The sequence below is a fragment of the Panthera pardus genome, unplaced genomic scaffold (assembly GCF_024362965.1).
Source record: "Panthera pardus isolate Hobbes unplaced genomic scaffold, ASM2436296v1 HiC_scaffold_8, whole genome shotgun sequence".
Classification (NCBI taxonomy): Eukaryota; Metazoa; Chordata; class Mammalia; order Carnivora; family Felidae; genus Panthera; species Panthera pardus.
The window spans coordinates 75,428,446-75,449,030 of record NW_026527013.1 but is presented as its reverse complement, the minus strand read 5'-3'; the positions used below and the strand labels follow the sequence as shown (position 1 = coordinate 75,449,030).

The window sequence follows — 20,585 nt, the reverse complement described above, 5'->3', positions numbered from 1 at the left end:
GGCAATATTTCCAAAACTGCTACTTAAAATTTATTGATTATTTTCAGAAATGCTCTTATATGAACCTTATAGTGCAAGTAATGCACTAGTCAGAATTTTGTTTTGCTTTAGAAAATGTTCACTCAAAGCACATTTTATATTGGAAATTCATTTGATGTTGACACGTGACTAAGAAGACACCGTACTTTGATGCTTAGCATCTCCCCCAAATTTGGATCTGCCCTACACGTCTGCTGAACTTGTGTTTGTACCCATAATTTTCTTTGATTTTGTCAGCTGGATAAAGTCGTATGTAACTGGCATAATGTTAACAGAGTATCTCACACACATAATGTGAAAATATGTAATGAAACATCATACTTGTCAAGGGCATGTCACTTGAGGGCTGGAATGTTCCTTGCTTATACATTGATTGTTAATTAATCATTGAAATGATAAAGACTAGAACCCTTCCAGTTTGATTTCCAACTGAAACACAAACGTTAACACATTTTCTCTTTGGGCTAGTTTGGAGTTAGAATAATAATTTTGTGGACAATTTCCGAAGAAAAGAAGAATTTTATTTCTTCCTTGAGAAAAAAAGGAAAAATATTCTTGAAAATTTCTGCGAATGCTACAAACCTCCTGATTTTTATACAAAATCAGTAAGCAAACAGTGAGTTTTTTATTCATGCTATACATAGAATTAGATCATAATGTGGTTGTTTTAAACTTGTACATCTTACTTGTGCTGCAAATATATATATTTTATTGATTATAATAGTAAGAAAGTCTACATTTCTCCAACCATGTATGTTGTTTTTAATTTTAAAAGTTTGTTATATTAGAGAAGACTAATTTTTCAAAGTACATGATATTTACATCATTTTTGCCTCTAGTCAATACACTAAAGAATCTAGTTTTCATCTTAGGAACTTGGTTTTTTATAGGATTACTTCTGATTCATCATTGTAAAGAACCTGAAAATCAAAGATGAATATGGAAAATTTCTGGATGGAAAAATACGATGCTTATCTCCTGTCCTTTTTCCTCAGCTAGATCCTGAAGTTTCATTCTTTTCCGGATAGAGGGAATCTTGAACTTCCATCATTTTCTCAACTGAGCATTAAATAGTATACTTGATTATATAAGATTAGTGCCTATATGTTGGGTAATTATATTACATGCTTTTTCTTTCAATATTCTTTTTAAGCTTACTAACAGTTTTTTTTTTATGGCCACAATCATTTTATTGATGCATAAAATAGAAACCAGTTTACAAAATAAATAAGTTTGTCCAGTGCATTTGTGCACATTCAAAGTTAAAAAAATCTTGGGTGTAAATTGTCTGAGTTGTATCTATTTTATTGATATGAAGCAGTATGAATTCTATATAAATTAACCAAATACAACCACATTTTCAATTAAGTGTGGTATTTCAAACCTGCATATTCATATTGACTCCAAATTTCTCATTTTATTCAACCATATTTCTTTTATTAAATAATTATTTAAAGCTATTTCATATGTAAATATGAATTTCAAATTTATGACATTTCTAAGTGCATTTAAAAGCCCTACATCTATCTATAACTATGTTTCTATGTACATTGTAACTATATTTTCAACCTTTGTTTTTCTACTATTATAAGCATGAAGCCCAAACCTGTTGAAGTTAGAGGTAATATAAATTAAGATAAATAAGTTTTAAAGTACATAGAAGAACTACAAAAATACAATCTTAATTTCATTTTTGTGGCCCAGTGAGGGACAAATCCAGTAAACAGGTACAAATCCCTCTAAATTCAAGTTATTTGTCTATCAGTGGACAGCAAGGGAACTTCCCATTGGAGCAGTTACAAGTACAGCTGACTCCTCTGGAGAATTTCTGCTTTGTCAGTATGATTGGCTACAGACCACCCACCATAGTGGATACAATTCTCCCATTAGGTGTGAAAAGGGGGAACTTCTACCAGCACCTATTATATTTTGCGTGATGTGCCATGTAATTTATCCCCAGTCTCATTTAATTCTCATGTGACTCCTGCTGAATGCCTCCTGTTATCCCACCTGATGGATGAGGAAACTGAGGGCAGAGAATAATCGCCAAATTCACATAAGCAGTACGTGGTAGAGATAGGGCTCCAGGTCAGCCTGGGGCAAATCCTGGGCTCTCTGACTATACCCTTTCACCGTCAGGAAAGGAAATGTGTCAACTCACAAAGCATATCTGTCATGATCTATTTCATTCTTGGACCAAACCCTTTCATGACAGTTACACACAATGTACACGAACACTTTATACAAGTCCACACGAACGCAAGGTCTGATCCTATTACAATATTTGCACAATGTTGTCTATGCTGACCTTTGCTGTGAGGATTGATACTAAAATCTCTCCTAAGATTTCCACAACCAAACATGCTATGGAAGTGAGAAAGTATATTATTATCATTATCATGATTATTAGCAATTTCTTTAGATGAATTGTGTACTCCAACATGACATTTTAATCGCATGGGACCACATCTTTCTTACTAATGGGAATACAGTACTCGAGGTAATGATTGGGTCTAGGTAAATCAAGCATGGAGACTCATTCCTTCGTTTGCACCCCACTTTGCTCTACTATGTCTCAATTCACTCAGCCATCATCACTGGAATGTGCCTTTGACACACCAGTTAATAGGCAATCACTTGTCTTATCCACTGCATTTCCAGTGTTAAAAAAGTCAAAGGAACATTGGCTAAAGCCTAGTAACATGCGGTCAGTTCATGGAACTGCTTCACCTGTGTGGTCCAAAGCAAATTCCAAGCTTTCACCAGAAATTTCTACCTCAAACCGCCTTCCTTCTAATCATGCCCCAAATTTTGCTTGAATCTCCTACAGTGGGCCTTCCAGACAAATGACTACATCAATGGTCGGTTACCCGCTCCTCCAAGCCTCCTATTGTCACGTTAGATCCCTAGACTATCACACCTGCCTGACCTTGTCTGCTGAAGGTCACCATCTGTGAATGACATTAAATGTCACTGTGCCCATAGTAATGATGCCGTGGTAGCATGAAAGGCTTTGTTGAAAAACCACTCCTTCCATCTTATAAAATGGATGTGGAAGGCAATGCCTGCTATTTCACTTCATAGTCCCCCTAAAGGACGCATGCATCGAAAGTTTTTTCCAATTTTATGATTTCAAAGACATATGAAGTTTTGGTATACTTCATTTTATCAGATAATACAAAGTATGTGTCCACCACAATTTCTCCCACCTTTGAACATAAAGTTTTCCCATTTCTTGCTAGATCATCCCAGGCCTTTTTCTTCTGCTTTCCTTCGTGTCTGGTCTTCTATTTTTATTTCATGGCCTAACTGTACTTGTGTCTTTTATTTGATGCCTTCTCAAATAGTCGTTGGAAAGAGACAGTATAAATAAATGAGAAATCGTTTGTGCATTCAGCCTCAGGGCTTCAGAGCTTAAGAAGGTCTAACTCAGAGATCACATGAAAAACGAAAGAAGAAGTTTCCAAATCCCTCTCTGTGATACAAACGCAAAACGTGTGGAATTCAACCACCCTGAAATGCCAGAGAAGAAGGTGAAGCTTTCGTTCCCAACATCATCCCTCACGAAAGAGGGGTTGTCTTATGTTTCAGTCCTGGGCCACTTATTAAAAGAGGCTCTTCTAGTCCATTCAACTTTGATCCAACAATACTACTTGGACAAGATACAAACCTGAAATAAACTTGATGAGACTAGTTTTGGAAGTCGCACTGGTAAAAGACAATAAGCAGTTTAATGTGGATTTAGTAAATACGACTTGGGACTAAAGACTCTATACTTCATGCTTCTGTCTCACACACATAGAAAGACAGTATAAATGAAAAGAATGCTTTTATTTTGTAAGTGGCTAAATTGTCTCTTCCAATAAAATATTCAGGGATATCATTATCTGGGAATCCCAAAACAGACACTCAGACCTTGCAATGACTCAGAAATTTGCTCTAAAGTATACATTTTAGATGCGTGTGAATACTTTGATTAAAATTTTCAATAAAATGTGAGAGCAGAAATAAGCAGTATTCCCAAATGGTATTTATAATGATATAATTTTTAATCTGCAGTATAATCCAAATAAGACATTAAATATTATAAGTGAATATTTAACTCTATATGGATATTATTATAATTTTACATATTCAAGTTGTAAAACCTGTCCTTTTTATATCTCATTTTCCACTGAAAAGTGAGAGATCACCTTATGTTCAGGCTAACAATATTTGAAGTGATGCTTACTACATTCTAGGCATTTTTAGAATCATGCAACGATGAGTCTTAGAAATTAAAGGTATTCTGCCAATACTGACCAATTGTTCTAAAATGACCTGTAGACTAAATCATAACTGATACATTTCCTGTACTCCTGATTCACAAAGTCCTCCACTGGTGATAATTTGAATTCTATACAATTGAATTTTTAAAATTTTTTAAAAAATTTATTTATTTTTGAGAGACAGAGTGCAAGCAGGAGAGGGGGCAGAGAGGGGGAGACACAGAATCTAAAGCAGGCTCCGGGCTCTGAGCTGTCAGCACAGACCCCGACACGGGGCTTGAATTCACAAACTGTGAGCTCATGACCTGAGCCAAAGTCTGCTGCTCAACTGACTGACCCACACAGGCACACCAGTATTGACTTTTTTTTTAATCACTGACCCTGTCCCAACTGATGTGGTAGCTATAATTTCATTTAGTCTTCAAAACAAGCCACTCGAGATGTTTTTTTACATTGACAGAATGAATGGATGGAAATATAGCAAATGTTAACAGTAATATATGTCACTATACAATTTTTATTTCTTCTCTTTTCCTTTTTTCTCCACAATGGCCATGTACTATTTTTTATCATTTTAAGAAAGCAACGGCCAGCTAATTAAAATTTATTTGCTAAAGGATGATTATTCAGAAGTTGATAGATCCAGAATCAAAGCCCATATTTTCCTCTGCATCACACTTTCCCACAAAACTTTAAGGACCTCATGAATTATTATATCTCTGTCACCATTATTTAATCAGACTGTTAGAATTTATATTGCAGTCAGATGGAAAAAAAGAGGACAAGAAGGTTGCTTTTCAACTTATGAATTCATTTGTGTCTCTGATCACAACCACTAAGGAAACCAAAATATATCATTACTTTCATGATTTCATTGTTTTACCAGCATTGTGAAAATTCTTTAAAAGCTTGTAGGTGACCACACCTAGCAGTATAGAAACATCCTTGGGAGGCGTTTTCCCTCATCTGGGCAAAATTTCATGTCTAAGACTAATGAAGAAAGAACACATTTACTAGTCTGAATTTAGAAAAAAACAAACAGAGAAATCAGCTCATGACATTATGGATATGTTTGCACAGTTAAATGTGTCCATACCTGATATGAATCACCTTCTGACAAAATGACAAGTTTAGCAATTTTTTGTTCATTCTTTTCCATTGGTTGCTTCTAGATCAAATGAATAAGTTACACAAATTTCTTTACAAACCTTTCAACGCAGAAATTCCAGAGGGACCTAACTAACATCCCCACCCCTCAGGGATCCCCAGTTGCTCTAGCAAGTTAGCTCCTTGTCAATGTCGCCCACGCAAGCTCAGGTGGCAACTACCCCCAAGGACTGGGACACAGTCACCTACCTCTCCAAGGATCCCGCTGCCATTTGTGACCAAACTGGGGGTGAATCCGAGAATTCTGAGCCGGCACCAGCACCTAGCCTGCAGCCCCTGCATCCCCTGCCTCCCCTCCCTACGTTATACGGAAGAATGAAAGAATATTTACCTGTGACCCTGAGCAGTGTGCCAGCACCAAATGCTTTGTAAGCCCAGCCATACCCAGCCCACTGTCTGAAAAGCTTTTACAGAAATCTCCCTTTGGGGGCACCTGGGTGGCTCAGTGGGTATCAGACTCTTGATACCAGTGAAGGTCATGATCTCAGAGTTCAGGAGCGGAGCCCCACTTCAAGCTCTGTGCTGACAGCTCAGAACCTGCTTGGGATTCTCTCTCTCCCTCTCTCTTACTCTGCCCCTCCCCACCCCATAAAGAAATTAACTTGAAAAGAAAAAGAAATCTCCCTTTGCACCTCTTTACAAATTGTGCCTTTATTTTTTTCAATATTTATATAAGTATATAAAAATGGGCCCTGATAGCATTAAACAAGGATGATTCTCAAGCAAAATCACATTGTATATGAACTTAGCCAAGAATGGATGAACTGACCCCTCTCTGCCTGGACAGTTTGGTTCTGTCTTTCCCATCTTATGAGTAATAATACAAATTATGAGCTTATGAGTTAAGCATTCAACTGAAGAGTCGATTTGAAAGTTAGGCTATAGAAAATTAAATATTCATATTTAAAATAAAGCTTAATGCTCCTAATACCATAGAATGGCCTAGACCATGCTCTATGGAACAAACAGGTCTTTATTGGGTCCCAAATTTTGCCATAGTACCTAGCCATGTGAATTTAGGAAAATAACTGAACTTCTCTAAGCCTCAGTTTCCCCAACAGTGATATTAAAATAAGAGGGTCTCCTGGGCAGGCTGTTGAGGACTGAGATAAGGCACTGTAACTAGTCAGCATGGTACATGGCTCTCAGTAAATAGTAGCTAATATTATTATTCTTTTTACTCAGATGGTTTGGGGCCCCCTTATCAAATGTTCCACTAAACAAAATGTATGGATTTTATAAGCAATAAGTATTACAGAAAGTAAGAAAGCAAAAGGGCTCATGAACCTAAGACATTCTGTGTCTCCGGTGGCCACATGCTGAAAAACAGGGGCCCAAGAAGTCACAATCGAGAATATTTGTCCACTAGACTGCAAGCTTTTGGAGCATTGGGACTACGTCTTGTGCCCCTTTTATCTCTAGCGTCCAGCCTAGACACTGTCTTCAGTAAATGTTTGCTGAGACAATACATGAACAAACAAGAATATTGAACCATGAAGATAGATTCTTTTCTTGGACTGTAGAACTGAAATAGTTTACCGAGCTCACAAATTCCATTACCCTGGGCAATCTTGGCACAGTATCACATGATTACAATTGCACAAATCTTGACTAATCTCTGCCTACCCTCTAAGAAGCTAAAGTAATAAGACTATGTTGATTTACTGAAGTTCTATAGTCATTTACTGCATTTCCTGCAAGAGCTAAATTTTTGCACTGCTGTTGAAGAGGAGATCAAAAGCAATCATGTGGGTTTTGCAGGTTAATAGAGGAGCACTGTTAATACTAAAGGTACTTAATCAAAGTGTTTCTCACTTAAAGACCCACAAAAAAAAACCTCACCTTGAACCAATAATTTACATAAATAGTTTACAGACACAGGCTTACAAATATTTTAATTTCAAGCCTGCATCTGTACTTTTATGTGTATATTTTGTAAAAGTAGATTTTCAATCTGCTTGCAAGCAGGGAAGGAAAGAAACCCATTCCTTTGGAAATAAAACAAAAGTAGTTTTGTTTCCATCTATAGTGACCCGTAGCTCCAAAACTGCTGTCCATGTGCTGAGGTGATCCTACATTGTCTTTCCTAAAAAACCTCTATCAGTTTTTCATTCACAGGATCAAAACAGGACAAAGTTACTTACCGGGAGGAGTTACTATGAGCCTAGTTCCTTCTGTAGATATCTTGATCCATCACACTGGTTAGAGGTTATCACACTAGTTCGAGTTTCCTCAAAAATGTCAGCCTTCTCCTGAGCCTCATGGCATGACCAGCAGGTAGGAACCTTGTCCTGGCAATTGATCTTCTGGATTCCCCTGGAAGTCCTTGAATATAGGCTTCATGGCATTTCATATTTTCTATGTTTTCCTCAGATTAATTGACACAAATGTCTGCTTTCCATGGAGGCAATAATCACAGAAAAGTGCTCATAGAAAAAGGAAACCAGAAAAGCAAATGAAAAAAAGAAAGAGAGAAAGAAAGAAAGAAGGAAGGAAGGAAAGGAGGAAAGAAAGAAAGAAAGAAAGAAAAGGAAAAGATCAGGGCCAAGTGGTCAACCAACGACTTTTCTAAATTACTAGGAAAAGTGTTCAGGGAATTAAGAGGTTTTGATTTCCAGGTGTTCAAGTGTGTGAAACCGCTCAGAGAACGCATCAAAGGAAATCCCTTCTGTTCTCATAAACACCAGGCCTGCTCCGTTAGCAACTGGGGACTGTATTTCTGAAAGAGGATACGTTTTATTAACTGAAAATGCAAATATGCCAACAGAAAGATCTTCCTTGAAGAAACTTGGAGAAAAAGGGTTAAAGATGAGATAAAAATGCCCACGAACGTTTTACCAAGACCAGTCACTCTTTCCATTGTTGTGTGTGAAGTTCTGATCTCTTCTTTCCTGAAAAAGGGACATAAATATTTTCGTGGAGTGTAAATGAATCTAGCAGCTAAAGGTGCAATATGAATATCATTTTCTCTTCAGCTGGTTTCAGTTCACTTTATATTCTGAGCAACTCCACGTGTCATTGAAACATCTTTTCGTGTCTGAACCTATGAACCGTTTATCTCTGTCACTTCAGAGTTTCCTGAACCGGTGCAAATTTCTGAATCTCTTTCTGTCTCAAAATCCTCATCTGAAAATAGATGTGATAAAAATTCCTATCTCAAAAGTCAATGCATATTAAATAGGTGAATGTATTTCAGTTTTCTATTAACTGCTAACACAGGTTCTGGAATCTAGTAAAGTTTTGGTAATGATTAGCTCTTATTAGTACTGCTATCGTTTTTCAAATTTAACATTCCATACGGCCAACCATGAGTATTTGCCCCAAACTTCCATGGTGAAAATGCTTTTGTGACCATTCTTGCGTAGGAACCTGGAAAATTAGTCAAACATTATTAGCACTTCAGTTTTCTGCATTTCTTCTCCACATTCCTCGTTTTCTCCAACCTTTCTTCACCTAAGTGTTTGCTTGCTTTTATGATTTTCATACGGTTTTCTCTAAATGTTTGTGTGCATTAAAACTTGAAGCATTTCCGCCTAAAACTTATGTGTCGCTCTGTCACATACCACGTGGAGCTGATGTGAACTCCAGCTTGCATCCTCTTGAGAAAAATAGAAAGGAAGAAGCCAGGATGGCTGGATTTTCCTCCTGAGGCAACTGGCCCATCTTCCCTGCTTTCCAATGACTGCCATTTCTGAAGTGATCAACACTAGGCAGTTTCATGTTGAGGAGGTAGAGAGGGGTAGACCAGAAGGCAATGGCCTACAACTAAGAGGACTGATTCTTCCTCAGGAAGACAGTGTGTTCTGGGAAGGAGAAGGAGAAGAGAAGGCAGCCATTATCATTCTGGAGCAAGGTTCCCTACACCGTCATCACTGCTGGGCGTTTCCTTACGGACCCTGTGTGTGTGCATGGACATGTGTGTGCATGCGTGTGCCTGTGTGTGCTCGTGTGTGCATGTGTCCCTATGTGAGTGTGTGTGCGTGTGTGTGAAAGGGTGGCAGTTGTGAGGAGTGTGTCTAATTGGGGGAGCCCACACTTTCAGCTGAATTTACCTAAGGAATACTGAGAAACCGTATTTGGAAGGTCTCCTTCCGATGGTGAGAATGCATTCATTGTTTCACCAAGGCACATAAGGTGGGGATTCCTTGGACACAGCAGAAGGGTTCAGATGTCAGGAACCAAGAAGGGGGATGAATCACCACTTCAGACACATTCCTGGAAAATGTGTCTTGTCTTCATTAATTATTTCAAACAGGGAAGAAAACAAAGGCAAAATTTATCTTTTAATTCATTATTTTAAAACTTTCGGAAAAAAATAGGTATTTCATTTTCTTATTTCTCATAAAATTGCTCACAATACTGAATTATTCTTATGTGAGGGGCACTTTGCTACAAATATGCTCATTTAATCCTCTCATTTAATCCTCACAAAGCCTACTAAGGGGGTGCTTTTATTATTTATTTATTTATTTATTTATTATTTATTTATTATTATTTCCAATCTTTCAGATGGGAAAAAGGAGGCTTTTGACATACAAGGCATTTGATCAAAGGTCTGATGTGAGTAAGTGGCAGAACAGTAATTTACAGCAGAGGATCTGTATCTGGAACCCATGTTCTTAAACGGCAGACTTTATTTCTTCCATATACACTTATGAGAACATAATAGATTACATGCCACTCTGTAATAATAATGTGTCTACATGTATATGCACACAGGTATGTATGTGTCTGTGTGTACGTATGTCTCTCAAGGCTCTAGAATGCACGGTTGAGGATTCATCACAGGAAGTACCCTGAATGTGCTTGCTCAGTACTGCTCCCTAAGATTCATCTATTCACACATCCGTTCAGCGAGTGGGTACCGAGGCTGCATTACCCACCAGGCACGCGCAGACCCTGGCGAGGTCACAGAACCGCACACAAGGGTTCTCCTCCGGGCACTTGTATCCCAGCAGCACCAGCCTCCGTCTGCCTTCGTGTGGTGCAGCACCCGGCCCTCGAGTCCCGTCTGGGACCGCAGTCGCCTGCCCTCCCTCCATCCCAGTCCCCTCGTCATGCGGCCTGTGTCACCCAGACTCCCTGGAAATCTCAGGACGAATTGCTGAGGGTCCCTGACTCACTCGGCTGTTCTCCACAACCCCAGACAACGGCTGTCATCAGGAGGCAACGGGAAGCTGGCACAGGAGGCTGCCGTCCTGCAGGTGCACCTGGTGGCCGTCTGCTTCTTTTCCTCTTGATTCTAGAACTGAGGTACCTGTCAGGGAGCACGGGGAGGGGCTGAGGCTGAGGCTGGGACGGGGGCTGAGGTTGCCCACGTGCAAAAGGACCAGAACTGAAGAGAGGGCTTGGGGCCGACTTCCTGGCTTCTCTCATACTTGGTACCCATTTGTCCATGGCTCCATCTACTCTGTTCTATGGACTTTGTAAAAAGAATCACAGTGGAGGAGACAGGGTGTCTCAGTGCTGCCAGTTTATTGTTCTCATCTAACTCCTCTCAGCCAGTGTTACAAGAGGCCAAGTTTTATCAGATGCTCCAGAACCTGGTTCATTTTTGTTGGTACCGATATGGCTAAGGTGGAGGATGCATGCTGAGTACTGTACGTAAATGTATTTATCCTTTGTTCCTCCTGTGGATAGAGATACTTCTGGTTGTCATGTTGGCTACTAACCAGAAAGAGAGACAGAGACAGGGAGACAGAGAGACAGAGAGAGAGAGAGCACATAAAACAGACTTTTCCTCAAAATATCCAGAGGAGGCATTAAGTAATTTCTTAAGGTTCTCACATAATCTGAACAGATATAGGAACAAACTCATTCGCTCAGAGAAAAGTGACAGGTGGTTGCTGGTAAGTGGCCATGTGTCTACCCAGGCTTTGCCTCAAAGCACAAGATGGAACCTGAGAACCCTGATGGCCAGAAGCTCAGATCAGTGTAAGGTGTGTGACGGCTGGTGTCAGGGAAGGAAATTGTGGGTCAAACCTAGGCCACCTTGCAATGCAATTTCTGAGGTTTCTGATCTGTCTGGAGAATACTCGTCAGGCTGTGGCAACAACATCCCATCAGTCCATTTCCAGATAGGTAGGCAGGAGTCAGTGTAAACACACCTAGATGATAAAGACAGAGACTTGGCTATGTAGATAGTGATGGAGTCAGAGACAGAGACGGGGACAGAGACAGAGATGGAGACAGAGACAGAGACGGAGATGAAAATAAAGATACAGAGACACAGATGTAGGCACAGGTATATCTTGTGCAGAGACAAACTGTTAAAAGTGCCTTGAGGCAGATTTTTCTAATTAATTATCTCAAATATTTTTTGCTAAGGAATGGAGACAGAAGTGAGATTAAAGGAAATGCTGATAATTACTACCGATAATTACTCAGGGCTGCACGCTAAGCATTTGGATTTCTAATCTCATAACCTCACACCATCCCTAGGGGTGGGTGCTGGCATCTCTGCTCCACAGAAGAAGGTTCTGGAGAAGCTCCAGCTCACTTCCTCCTCTCACTGCACCCCCTTGGGTTACCAGGGTCTATGCAAATGTAGGCTTTTGTGGTTGTTGTTGTTGTTGTTGTTTTACTACATTCCCTATGACTGTTTCTCTCAAGGCTCTGAAGGGTAAAATTTGGTTCCTAGATTCAAATAATAGTATTTTCGTTGGTTCTTTGACGATTCTTTTTGGAGGCTAGTTTATCTTTTTCAGCTCAGGAAGCTTCATGGACTAAGTTGTTTTGAAAACTCTGTACCTTGTCCACACCACTCTATGTAGTTACTTCCTCCTGCACAGGGTCTCCCATAGCACAGAAGCCTCCTTTTTACTAATTAAAACACGGCACAAGCTAGGCAGAAAATTAGAAAAAGGCACTTTTTCCAGGCTCACACAGCCCTGCTCCAGGTACAGGGCGGGGAGGGCTCGGGATGGATTGTGGTCCCCACTGGTGCGCCCTCCCCCCTCACACAGGCACCTTGAGCAGGGCGCAATGGTTACAGCAAACCCAGGCTACACCTCTGGTGCGTGGCAGGGGATGGGAGCGTCGTCATTGCTGAACTCACACATGTCATCTTTTCCTCCTTCTGATGCTGGAGGAGGCACTAAGCTTACCAACTGAAGACAGTTTCCTCTGGTTTAGAACAGCCCCTTTCAGGCTAGTTCTGTCTCCTTTGTCCCGTTCCTCATCCTTCTGTCTCCCTGCCTCCTGCTCACCCCAGGATGCCATCACTGCACCCGGGAGGAGAGTTAGTTCTCACAGTCTCCCTGCCGCCCTCTTCCAGCCCTTGGCCCTGCTCTCTGGATTCAGCCTCTTTCTCTGAATTGTCCTGTGCACTAACGAGCCCCAAATCCACCCCTACCAACTCACAGCACGCCTTGGGATGCAAAGTTCCCACCTGCCACTTCTCATCCAAAGCCTGGCTGCTGCCTCCTGTGGTCCTCTCAGCGCCCTGACCCTCTCACAGATGCTAAGAAGCGTTTGGGTTTCACAGATGCTAAGAAGCGTTTGGGTCCCAGCCCGTGGGGACAGTCAGGGCTGGTTTGGGCTGGTCTGTGCTGATGTCTCCACTGTTGGTGGTGTTCCTCCAGGGCCATGTTCCAGAAGCTTGACATCAGCCAGATGTTCTCACGTTCTCCCTCCATGTGCTTTGGGTTTCTGTGGAATTTTTTATCCTCCCTTGGATAAGACCCCCAGAGACAGGGAACCAGAAAATACATTCTCTTACTGTCTCCCCAACACATCACATCACATCCCAGCGCCAAGTGCTAGCCCTTCTCTGACCTGCATGCGAACTTGGCCGACTGAACACCCCCACTTTTCTGCATCTAGAACTTCTAGTGAAACTCTGTGTTCCCAGTTTGCCAGGCTTACCCATAAATCTATAAATGAGAGACTTGAAATATAGGGGGAAAAAAACGACCATTTTTTTTTCATTTTATTCTGACTTTCAAGCTCACTAGCTCATGATTAATTTTAAAAAATGAGCTTGGGGGCGCCTGGGTGGTTCAGTCACTTAAGCTTTCGACTTCAGCTCAGGTCATGATCGCACAGTTGGTGGGTTTTAGCCCTGCGTCAGGATCCAGGCTGACAGCTCAGAGCCTGGAGCCTGCATCAGATTCTGTGTCTCCCTCTCTCTGCCCACCCCACTTGCACACACACACACACACACACACACACACACACGTGCACGCACACACACACACACTCTCTCTGTCTCTCTTAGAAATAAATAAATAAATAAATAAATAAATAAATAAATAAATAAATATTTTAAAAACTCTTTAACAGAAAAAAATGAGCTTGTTCTGGGCACAGCTTCACTTTCATGGAACTAATTCTCATGGTTTTCCCTAAACAGAGGAAGGACTCCCAGTGACATAATGCACGTCTGAGAAGAAAACTCTACCAGCTAAAAATTTCCAAAATATCATCCTCATTGCACATTTTGGTTGTTTACTTAATTCTGACTGTGAGGTTTTAAGTCTTCTCCATGTAGTTGACCTATTATACTTTCTGCTAAAGCAAGTTTACAGAACAAAGAAGATATGTGATTTTTCTTACCCTTTTTTACTCTTCTAGCAGACTGGGTTCCGGGACAAACTGTCTGAAAAAGTAAGTCTTCCAGATGTGTGCCCACTGTGACTCCTTAACCGTGGCTTCATGAGTGACCCTCACACTGTCCTCCCCAGGCCCTGCTGGGCGGGGCAGCAGGTCTGGGACAACACATATTTGCTCACAAATGCCAGAGTATGTTCTTGTAAAGTTAAGAGCACTAAGAGAGTTCAAAGTGACCCAACAATACATTGAAACAACTTAGACTGTTTCTTCTCTAAAATCTTCTCTAAAAACCAATTCTTCCCTCCCTGAAAGAAGTACATTTGAAGAATGTTCATGATGATCACAAGAACTCGTGGACAGACCCAACATCCAGCACTTTATCTGGCAGCCAATGGAGCAACGTGGATATGAATTCAAATTTGTTCACTGTCAGCGCCTTCAGATTGAGCTTTTCACAATTACTGAAAATCTCTGGGCACCTAACTTCTCTCTGAGATAATCACAGCATTTCAACATACACTGTCTCCAAACAGGAATGCAAGTCAATAGGAAATTATGTCAACCCAGACACCTGGGGCAGGGTTAGGGACATCTGTGTGGGTACATTGATAACCATGAGACTCCCTTTCCTCTCTCCTCTGATAACGAGGTATCACATAACAAGTATGTAAAGTGCTTCATACTGTGCCTAGGAGTACACATAGGAGTTCTCAGCAAAAAATACCTGTCATTAAAATCTTATCAGAATCACATTATATTTGTTAATTTTCAAAAAGAAACTAATTCTTTTTCTTGGCCAAGCAAAGAAAAGCAATCAAAGAAATCTGTTGACCTGTGGGCTACAAACGCTAATTCTGCCACTTTCAGAATATAACTGCAGATTTTGGTAATCAGTCTGTAACTTCAATTTAGAAGTTAAAAGAAAAGACAACAGAACCACAGTAGATAGGAAGGGTCAGTTTGTGATCGAAACGATTATATGTCAACCTAAAGGTGGCAAGGGAGAAGAGGAAGGAAGGACAGAAAAGGTAGATCAATTATAACAAAGGTGAGAGGCTAGGTTGTAGTTGACATTGTGACGGTGGAAGACAATTCTCTGGTCTCTTTTAATAAGATTTGGGATGGTTTCACTGCTGTACAATTATTTATTCTGTTAAAGGACGTCAGGAACACAGACTTGGGTTCATCATAATATTGTGTCGAAAAGCACTGTAATCATGTATCTACACAGATATCTCTGTAAGTTATTAATTTTGTTCTACTTAGCTGATGACGATTTACTTCATAACTCGACAAATACCTGGAATCCCTGATCTAACTGAAGAACGACAGCATTACAAATAATCTACATGCTCCTCTCTGCTACGTTCATCAACTAGAAAAGCACATCCTGTTCTGTTAGGGATGGGACCTTGGTGGTTTTGCAGAAAGTGAAATGAAAGGAACTAAACTCTCCTGAGTCTCCAACTTGTGTTATTTCCTTGGAGGCAAATATAACCCACTTATCTGTCTGCTTGATTTCATTCTTTTGCTCCAGTCCAGATGGACTGTCCGCCTCTCTTTACCTCGCCCTGGGCATTACGAGGTGGACCCTCATGGACCACATGGGTGGGTTTCCTTATTCTCTGGTTGTTGTTTGGAAGCAGTCAGTGGAAGCATCAGGAGGAGGCTGGGAGGTGGGAGCAGAGTGAGCTCAGGGTTCCCTCCCTGAAGGGGGTCTGCATCTTCGCAGGGGCCAACAGATAGTGCCATCTACACCAGAGACAGAGGGTTATGCTCAGGAAAACACAGGTGCGAGTGGAAGTGGCCATTCCCTTTTATACCAACTAACCCACAGGAGGCATTTATTTCTTCTCTTCCAGGACCCTATATCCAAAGGCTTGGACGTCCATCCTAGTGCCTGAAAAAAATGCTTCTGTCAGGGGACATGGAGATGCTTCTTTGAACTTCAACTTCCATTGACCAACAGTCAATGCATATCAGAGCAAAGATGCCCATTAGCATAATCCCTGGGGACTGGGGCACAGAGCAGGGGGAGAGAAACATGGTGTGTTGATCTTGGGGAGGAAACAGGTTTCACAGAATCCACGCTTAGTGCCCCACAACATCCACCCTTGTCCTGTTACTGGGAGAGAAATCTGTACCCCCAAAGTGGAGACACACAGAGTCCTACTTGAAAGGCTATCTTCTTCTCAGTCTCCAGATGAAGAACACGCGAGGGCAATTTTCTAGTAACCTTCCATGAAGGCTAGGAGATCGTGTTTCAGGCAATAAAAGTGCCCAAGAACGTTGCTGAAGGAAACCAGTGTTGCGTGCGACAGTGTGTGTGCTTCTGCTGGGACCATCTCACTCCTGCCTCTGCATCTGGACAAAAGTGACATAAGGAAACCAAAAAAGTTACAGCACAGCGTTAATGAGAAGACTATTTGTGCCACTGTCTGTAGTACTTGGTGTCTGTCCTCCACGGGGGAAAAGACACACTCAGCCCAAGTACCTACTCCGATTCTCCAAGAACAGACCTGGTCTCTAAGTAGGCCGATGGAGTCAGTGGGGATCCAAAGAGAAAACCGGATTTTGTTTTGTAACAGAGGCAAAAGTTGTTGTTCGAGAAGAGGGGACAAAAATGATCATGACACAGCCCGTTTCAGGCCTTTCTAACCATCGGATGTCACATGTCCTGTCTACGTGTTCAGTAATATGCAAGATTTTTAATATTAAGTAACACATGAATTGTTTTCAAAAATACATCTTAAAATAAAATTCAAAAGCAATGCAAGTTTGCTACGTGACAAATCAGGGTATAGAAATGACATCGTAAAAACTATCATGATCCCAATGTTTAGCAGTGACCCCTCCTAAGTTATGCCCTTTCCTCTACCCGGGGCTGTGTCCCTGAACCCATTCTGGGGGTGAACCATAAAAAGCACCCAAAAAATAGTCAACATGGATTTCCAGGTGTACCTAGAAATCTTTAGAAGTGTGATTTCTAGGAGATGACTCTGAGGTAACAGACATGACTCTTCCACAGTACTGGTGGGTGTGAGCATTTGGTATTGGATATTATAACTAGGAAAATTGTGACTTTTGAGGTGTTCTTGGACTTTATTCAGCACTGATTTGAAATTATAATGTTGCTTCTATTACTCAAAAGCATTGCGTCTCACCCATCTCAGGAATGAAACAAATGAGTTGAGCCCAAATCATCAGGATTTTTCAAGCAGCCATCTATGCAAAGTCTTTTACCCTTGAGGTAATGTGAGCCCATCAGTATATTCAAAATATGAATCTCACTTCAACAGAGATAGAGGCCCTACTATACTCAGTCCTATATACTCCAATAAGATATTTTTAGTATTTTCATGAATCAGCCTTGAAACAACCTTGTAATGAATAATCTTTACTTAAGGCAGAGCTGGTTGGCCTTTACTATGTGTGGTCAAAGTGTCCTGGGTGAAGTTCACCTTAGCCAAAAGGAGAAGGGCAGGAGGAGGAAATGACTCCAAACATAGATTTGTTTCTTCCTCCACATAGTGGGTATTTCCTCCCTGTACAAGGCCATTGTCCTCTCAGGCTGTACATCAAAAGCACAATGGATCCACGTGGAAAACTGAGATTGACATGGACTTGGGATCACTTCTCATGAGAGTGTCTTCATATTTATCTCACTTCTCTCTAACTAAACTATAATAACCAGATCTCAGAGTCACCCCTCTGTGGAGTCAGGCACTGAGAAGGTGCAGCAAGACGAGAGGGTTCGGTTGTATTAGGAAATGGGGAGGACAAATGAGGGGACCACCCCCAAGAGGGAGGGAAGGTGACTTTCTGCCCCCTCAAACCCTCCCCCCCCTCACACACTTCCTGCACTTGCTGGAGGCCTTAACTTTGAGCCAGGACTTCAGTAGAGGGTCCAGATGTTGTTTGGGCTCCTTCACAGACAAGCATGTCTTAAATATAAATCTTCATCCACAAAAACAGAAGCTAATCGAGATGGAGGAAGATTTAGCAAATCTGAGAAACCAATTTACTTCCAATCATTTAGACTTCCCTTTCATTAATCATTTTTGCCAATGCTATTATGTCATATAAAGTTGGAATTTTCAATTGAAAATGCATTTAATTCAGCTAGACCTCCTCAGAGAGCTTTATCTTCCCCCACACAGCAGGGCCTTTCTGTTTGGGGCTGGAGAATCAGTAAATAGCTTTTCTTTTCCTTAATGTCTCTTCTTTCTTTTTTCTTTTTTTTTTTTTCTTTTGGTCAAGAGGTTGACTAGCTTTATTAGAAGTTAGTGAACATAAAGATATATTTTTGGTATAATTTTGCTTTAATACAAAAATCAGTCACACATTGTAGCAGTTAAACCTCCTCACTTTACAGATGAGAGAACAGAGGTCCAGGGAAGCTGGTCCCCAAATCCCATATGGAGTCACTTTCAAGGAGAAGGGGAAGGCGGAGGGCCCGGGGTCTCGTCCAGGGCTGATGCATGCACCTGCCCTGAGGATCATTTCCCCCACAGGAGAGTGAGCGCCAGGCATGGGTGAGGGTGCTGCAAAGTCAGCCACACTGTTTCCTGGGCTTCTGATCAAGGAGTCTCTCTCTCTGCACAGGAACCAGCGGTGGGCGGGGCGGCAACTTAGAAACTGGAGTCAGGAGCTGCCTTCCAGTCTCGGCTTGCACCCATTTTGTGCGGAATCCCCAGAGTCTCTCGGCCTTGAAATTATTTGCACGATATTTTATTCCCGCATTCTTCATTGGAGATGGTCAGATTCTTAAATCACCAGTCCACCACAGTTCTATTCAACAGAAATAAATGTATTTGAGACACAATTTGAAGGAATAATTAAAAATTTGCAAACTGCTCCATTAAAAAAAGTTAAAGAAACAAGTACAATTTAAGACTATTTTTATTTAGTGCAATATACCCAAAGTTTTATTTCAATATGCATCTTTTTTTTTATGCTCTCCACAATATGATTTGTGTGCTACACAAGCAGCCCATTGCAGCGTGGACTAGTGCACTGGCTACATTTCTAGTGCTCAGTAGCCACATGAGGCTGGTGCCTGGTGCTCGTGGCTGCTGCCTTGAGCAGCTCAGATCCTGCTCCAGATGCTCCAGAAACACCTCCTTGGAAGATCTTTAGAAAAGTGCCTGGGGGAGGGGGGCTGGGTGGCTCAGGTTGCTAAGCATCCTACTTGGCTCAGATCATGATCTCATGGTTGGTGAGTTCGAGCTCCGCCTGTCTCTGCTGTCAGCACAGAGCCCCTCTCTTGCTCTGCCCCTCGCTGGATCATGCTCAGTGTCTCTCCCTCTCTCTCCTTCTTTCTCTCAAGAATAAACATTAGAAAAAAAAAAAAAAGTGCCTCCAGACTGGACAGCTCCCTGGTTCTGCACGCTGCCCACCAGGGGCTCCTTAGCCTTCTGGGTTATACGCAATGGACCCGCAGAGGGGTCGTGAGTGTCAGGGGTACTGACTGTTGACCCCAGGAAGCCCCAGGGACCCAACAACCCTGGGAGGTCCGGGCCTGGAGCACCCTGGGAGAGCGAGACTTTTTGCTCAGGGTGCAGAGCAGCGCGCGGGGCTGTGAGCTTCCCAGGCAGCACAGTAGTACACGCCCTCGTCGCTCTTCTGCAGCTTCTTCACTGACAGTTCACAGCTGTTGCTTTCCTTGCCTTTCTTGGCATCGATTTTGTCCGCTTTCAAGCCCCCATACCTCTGCACATATAACCTTGACATGTCCAGCATGAGGATCCTCTTGGGGGCAGTCCCCTCCTGGTGGAGGTACCAGTGGATGTAGCTGACGGAGGCGCTGGCTTGGCAGGACAGGGTGGTCGAGCTGCCCACACGCCCCACGGCCACAGCCTGCTGAGTCAGACTGATTGCTGCCACGCCACCTGCAAGGGGGACAGTGGTGAGACGGAGAAAGATAGGAGCCTCAGCTCACCCCGCACCAGGGTCACCCCACACCAGGGAAGGAGTCGGGACCTACCTGGAAACAGGAGAGCACACAGGAGGGCGAGGTAACCCAGCATGGTTCTGCTTCCCTGCTGGTGGGGAGAAGCCCAGGGTGACCTCCCAGCTGCACCTGCTGGACGGAGACTGACTGGATAGGTGGCAGAGGGCAGGTTAAGGTCTGAGCTCTGCTTCCCTGAGGCACCTGCAGGCACTGGTGAGAGAGAGGCGGGAGGGAGGGGAGAGGGAGGAGCCAGAGGGCAGGGACAGGTCTGACCACAAGGGGGAGAGGGACCACCAGTGGTCGAGGTGCTAAGAAACACTGAAGAACTTTGGTGCAGTAAGAGCACCACTAATAATAGCAATTTTTGATTGGACATTGACTTTGCTTGAGCAGAGCACTAATAGGTTTCTGCTCAGTATCTCTTCCAAGGCTACATGCCTAAGGCGAATCAGGTGGGATGACAGCTGGGTCTGGCTGGAGACAAATCCCAAGCCTCAAATGGCCACTTGGCACTCACAGAGCAATGGGGGCATGGCCTGCCCAGGGACGATGGGGGCAAGCAGAGCAGCAATGCCCGCCTAAAAGGCACCGCCCCCCCCCCCCAG

The 20,585-nt window shown here is 42.3% G+C and overlaps 1 gene segment (V, D, J or C); it reads right to left on the bottom strand.

The window, feature by feature from the left end:
• LOC109268036 (T cell receptor gamma constant 2-like) overlaps positions 1-20,164 on the bottom strand; it is a 31,881-nt gene extending 11,717 nt beyond the window's left edge. The window contains 3 exon segments of the C gene segment in view: positions 7,619-7,669; positions 19,601-19,918; positions 20,014-20,164. Of these exon segments, the coding sequence occupies positions 7,619-7,669; positions 19,601-19,918; positions 20,014-20,056 (412 nt within the window).
• Between the last annotated feature and the right edge of the window lie 421 nt (positions 20,165-20,585).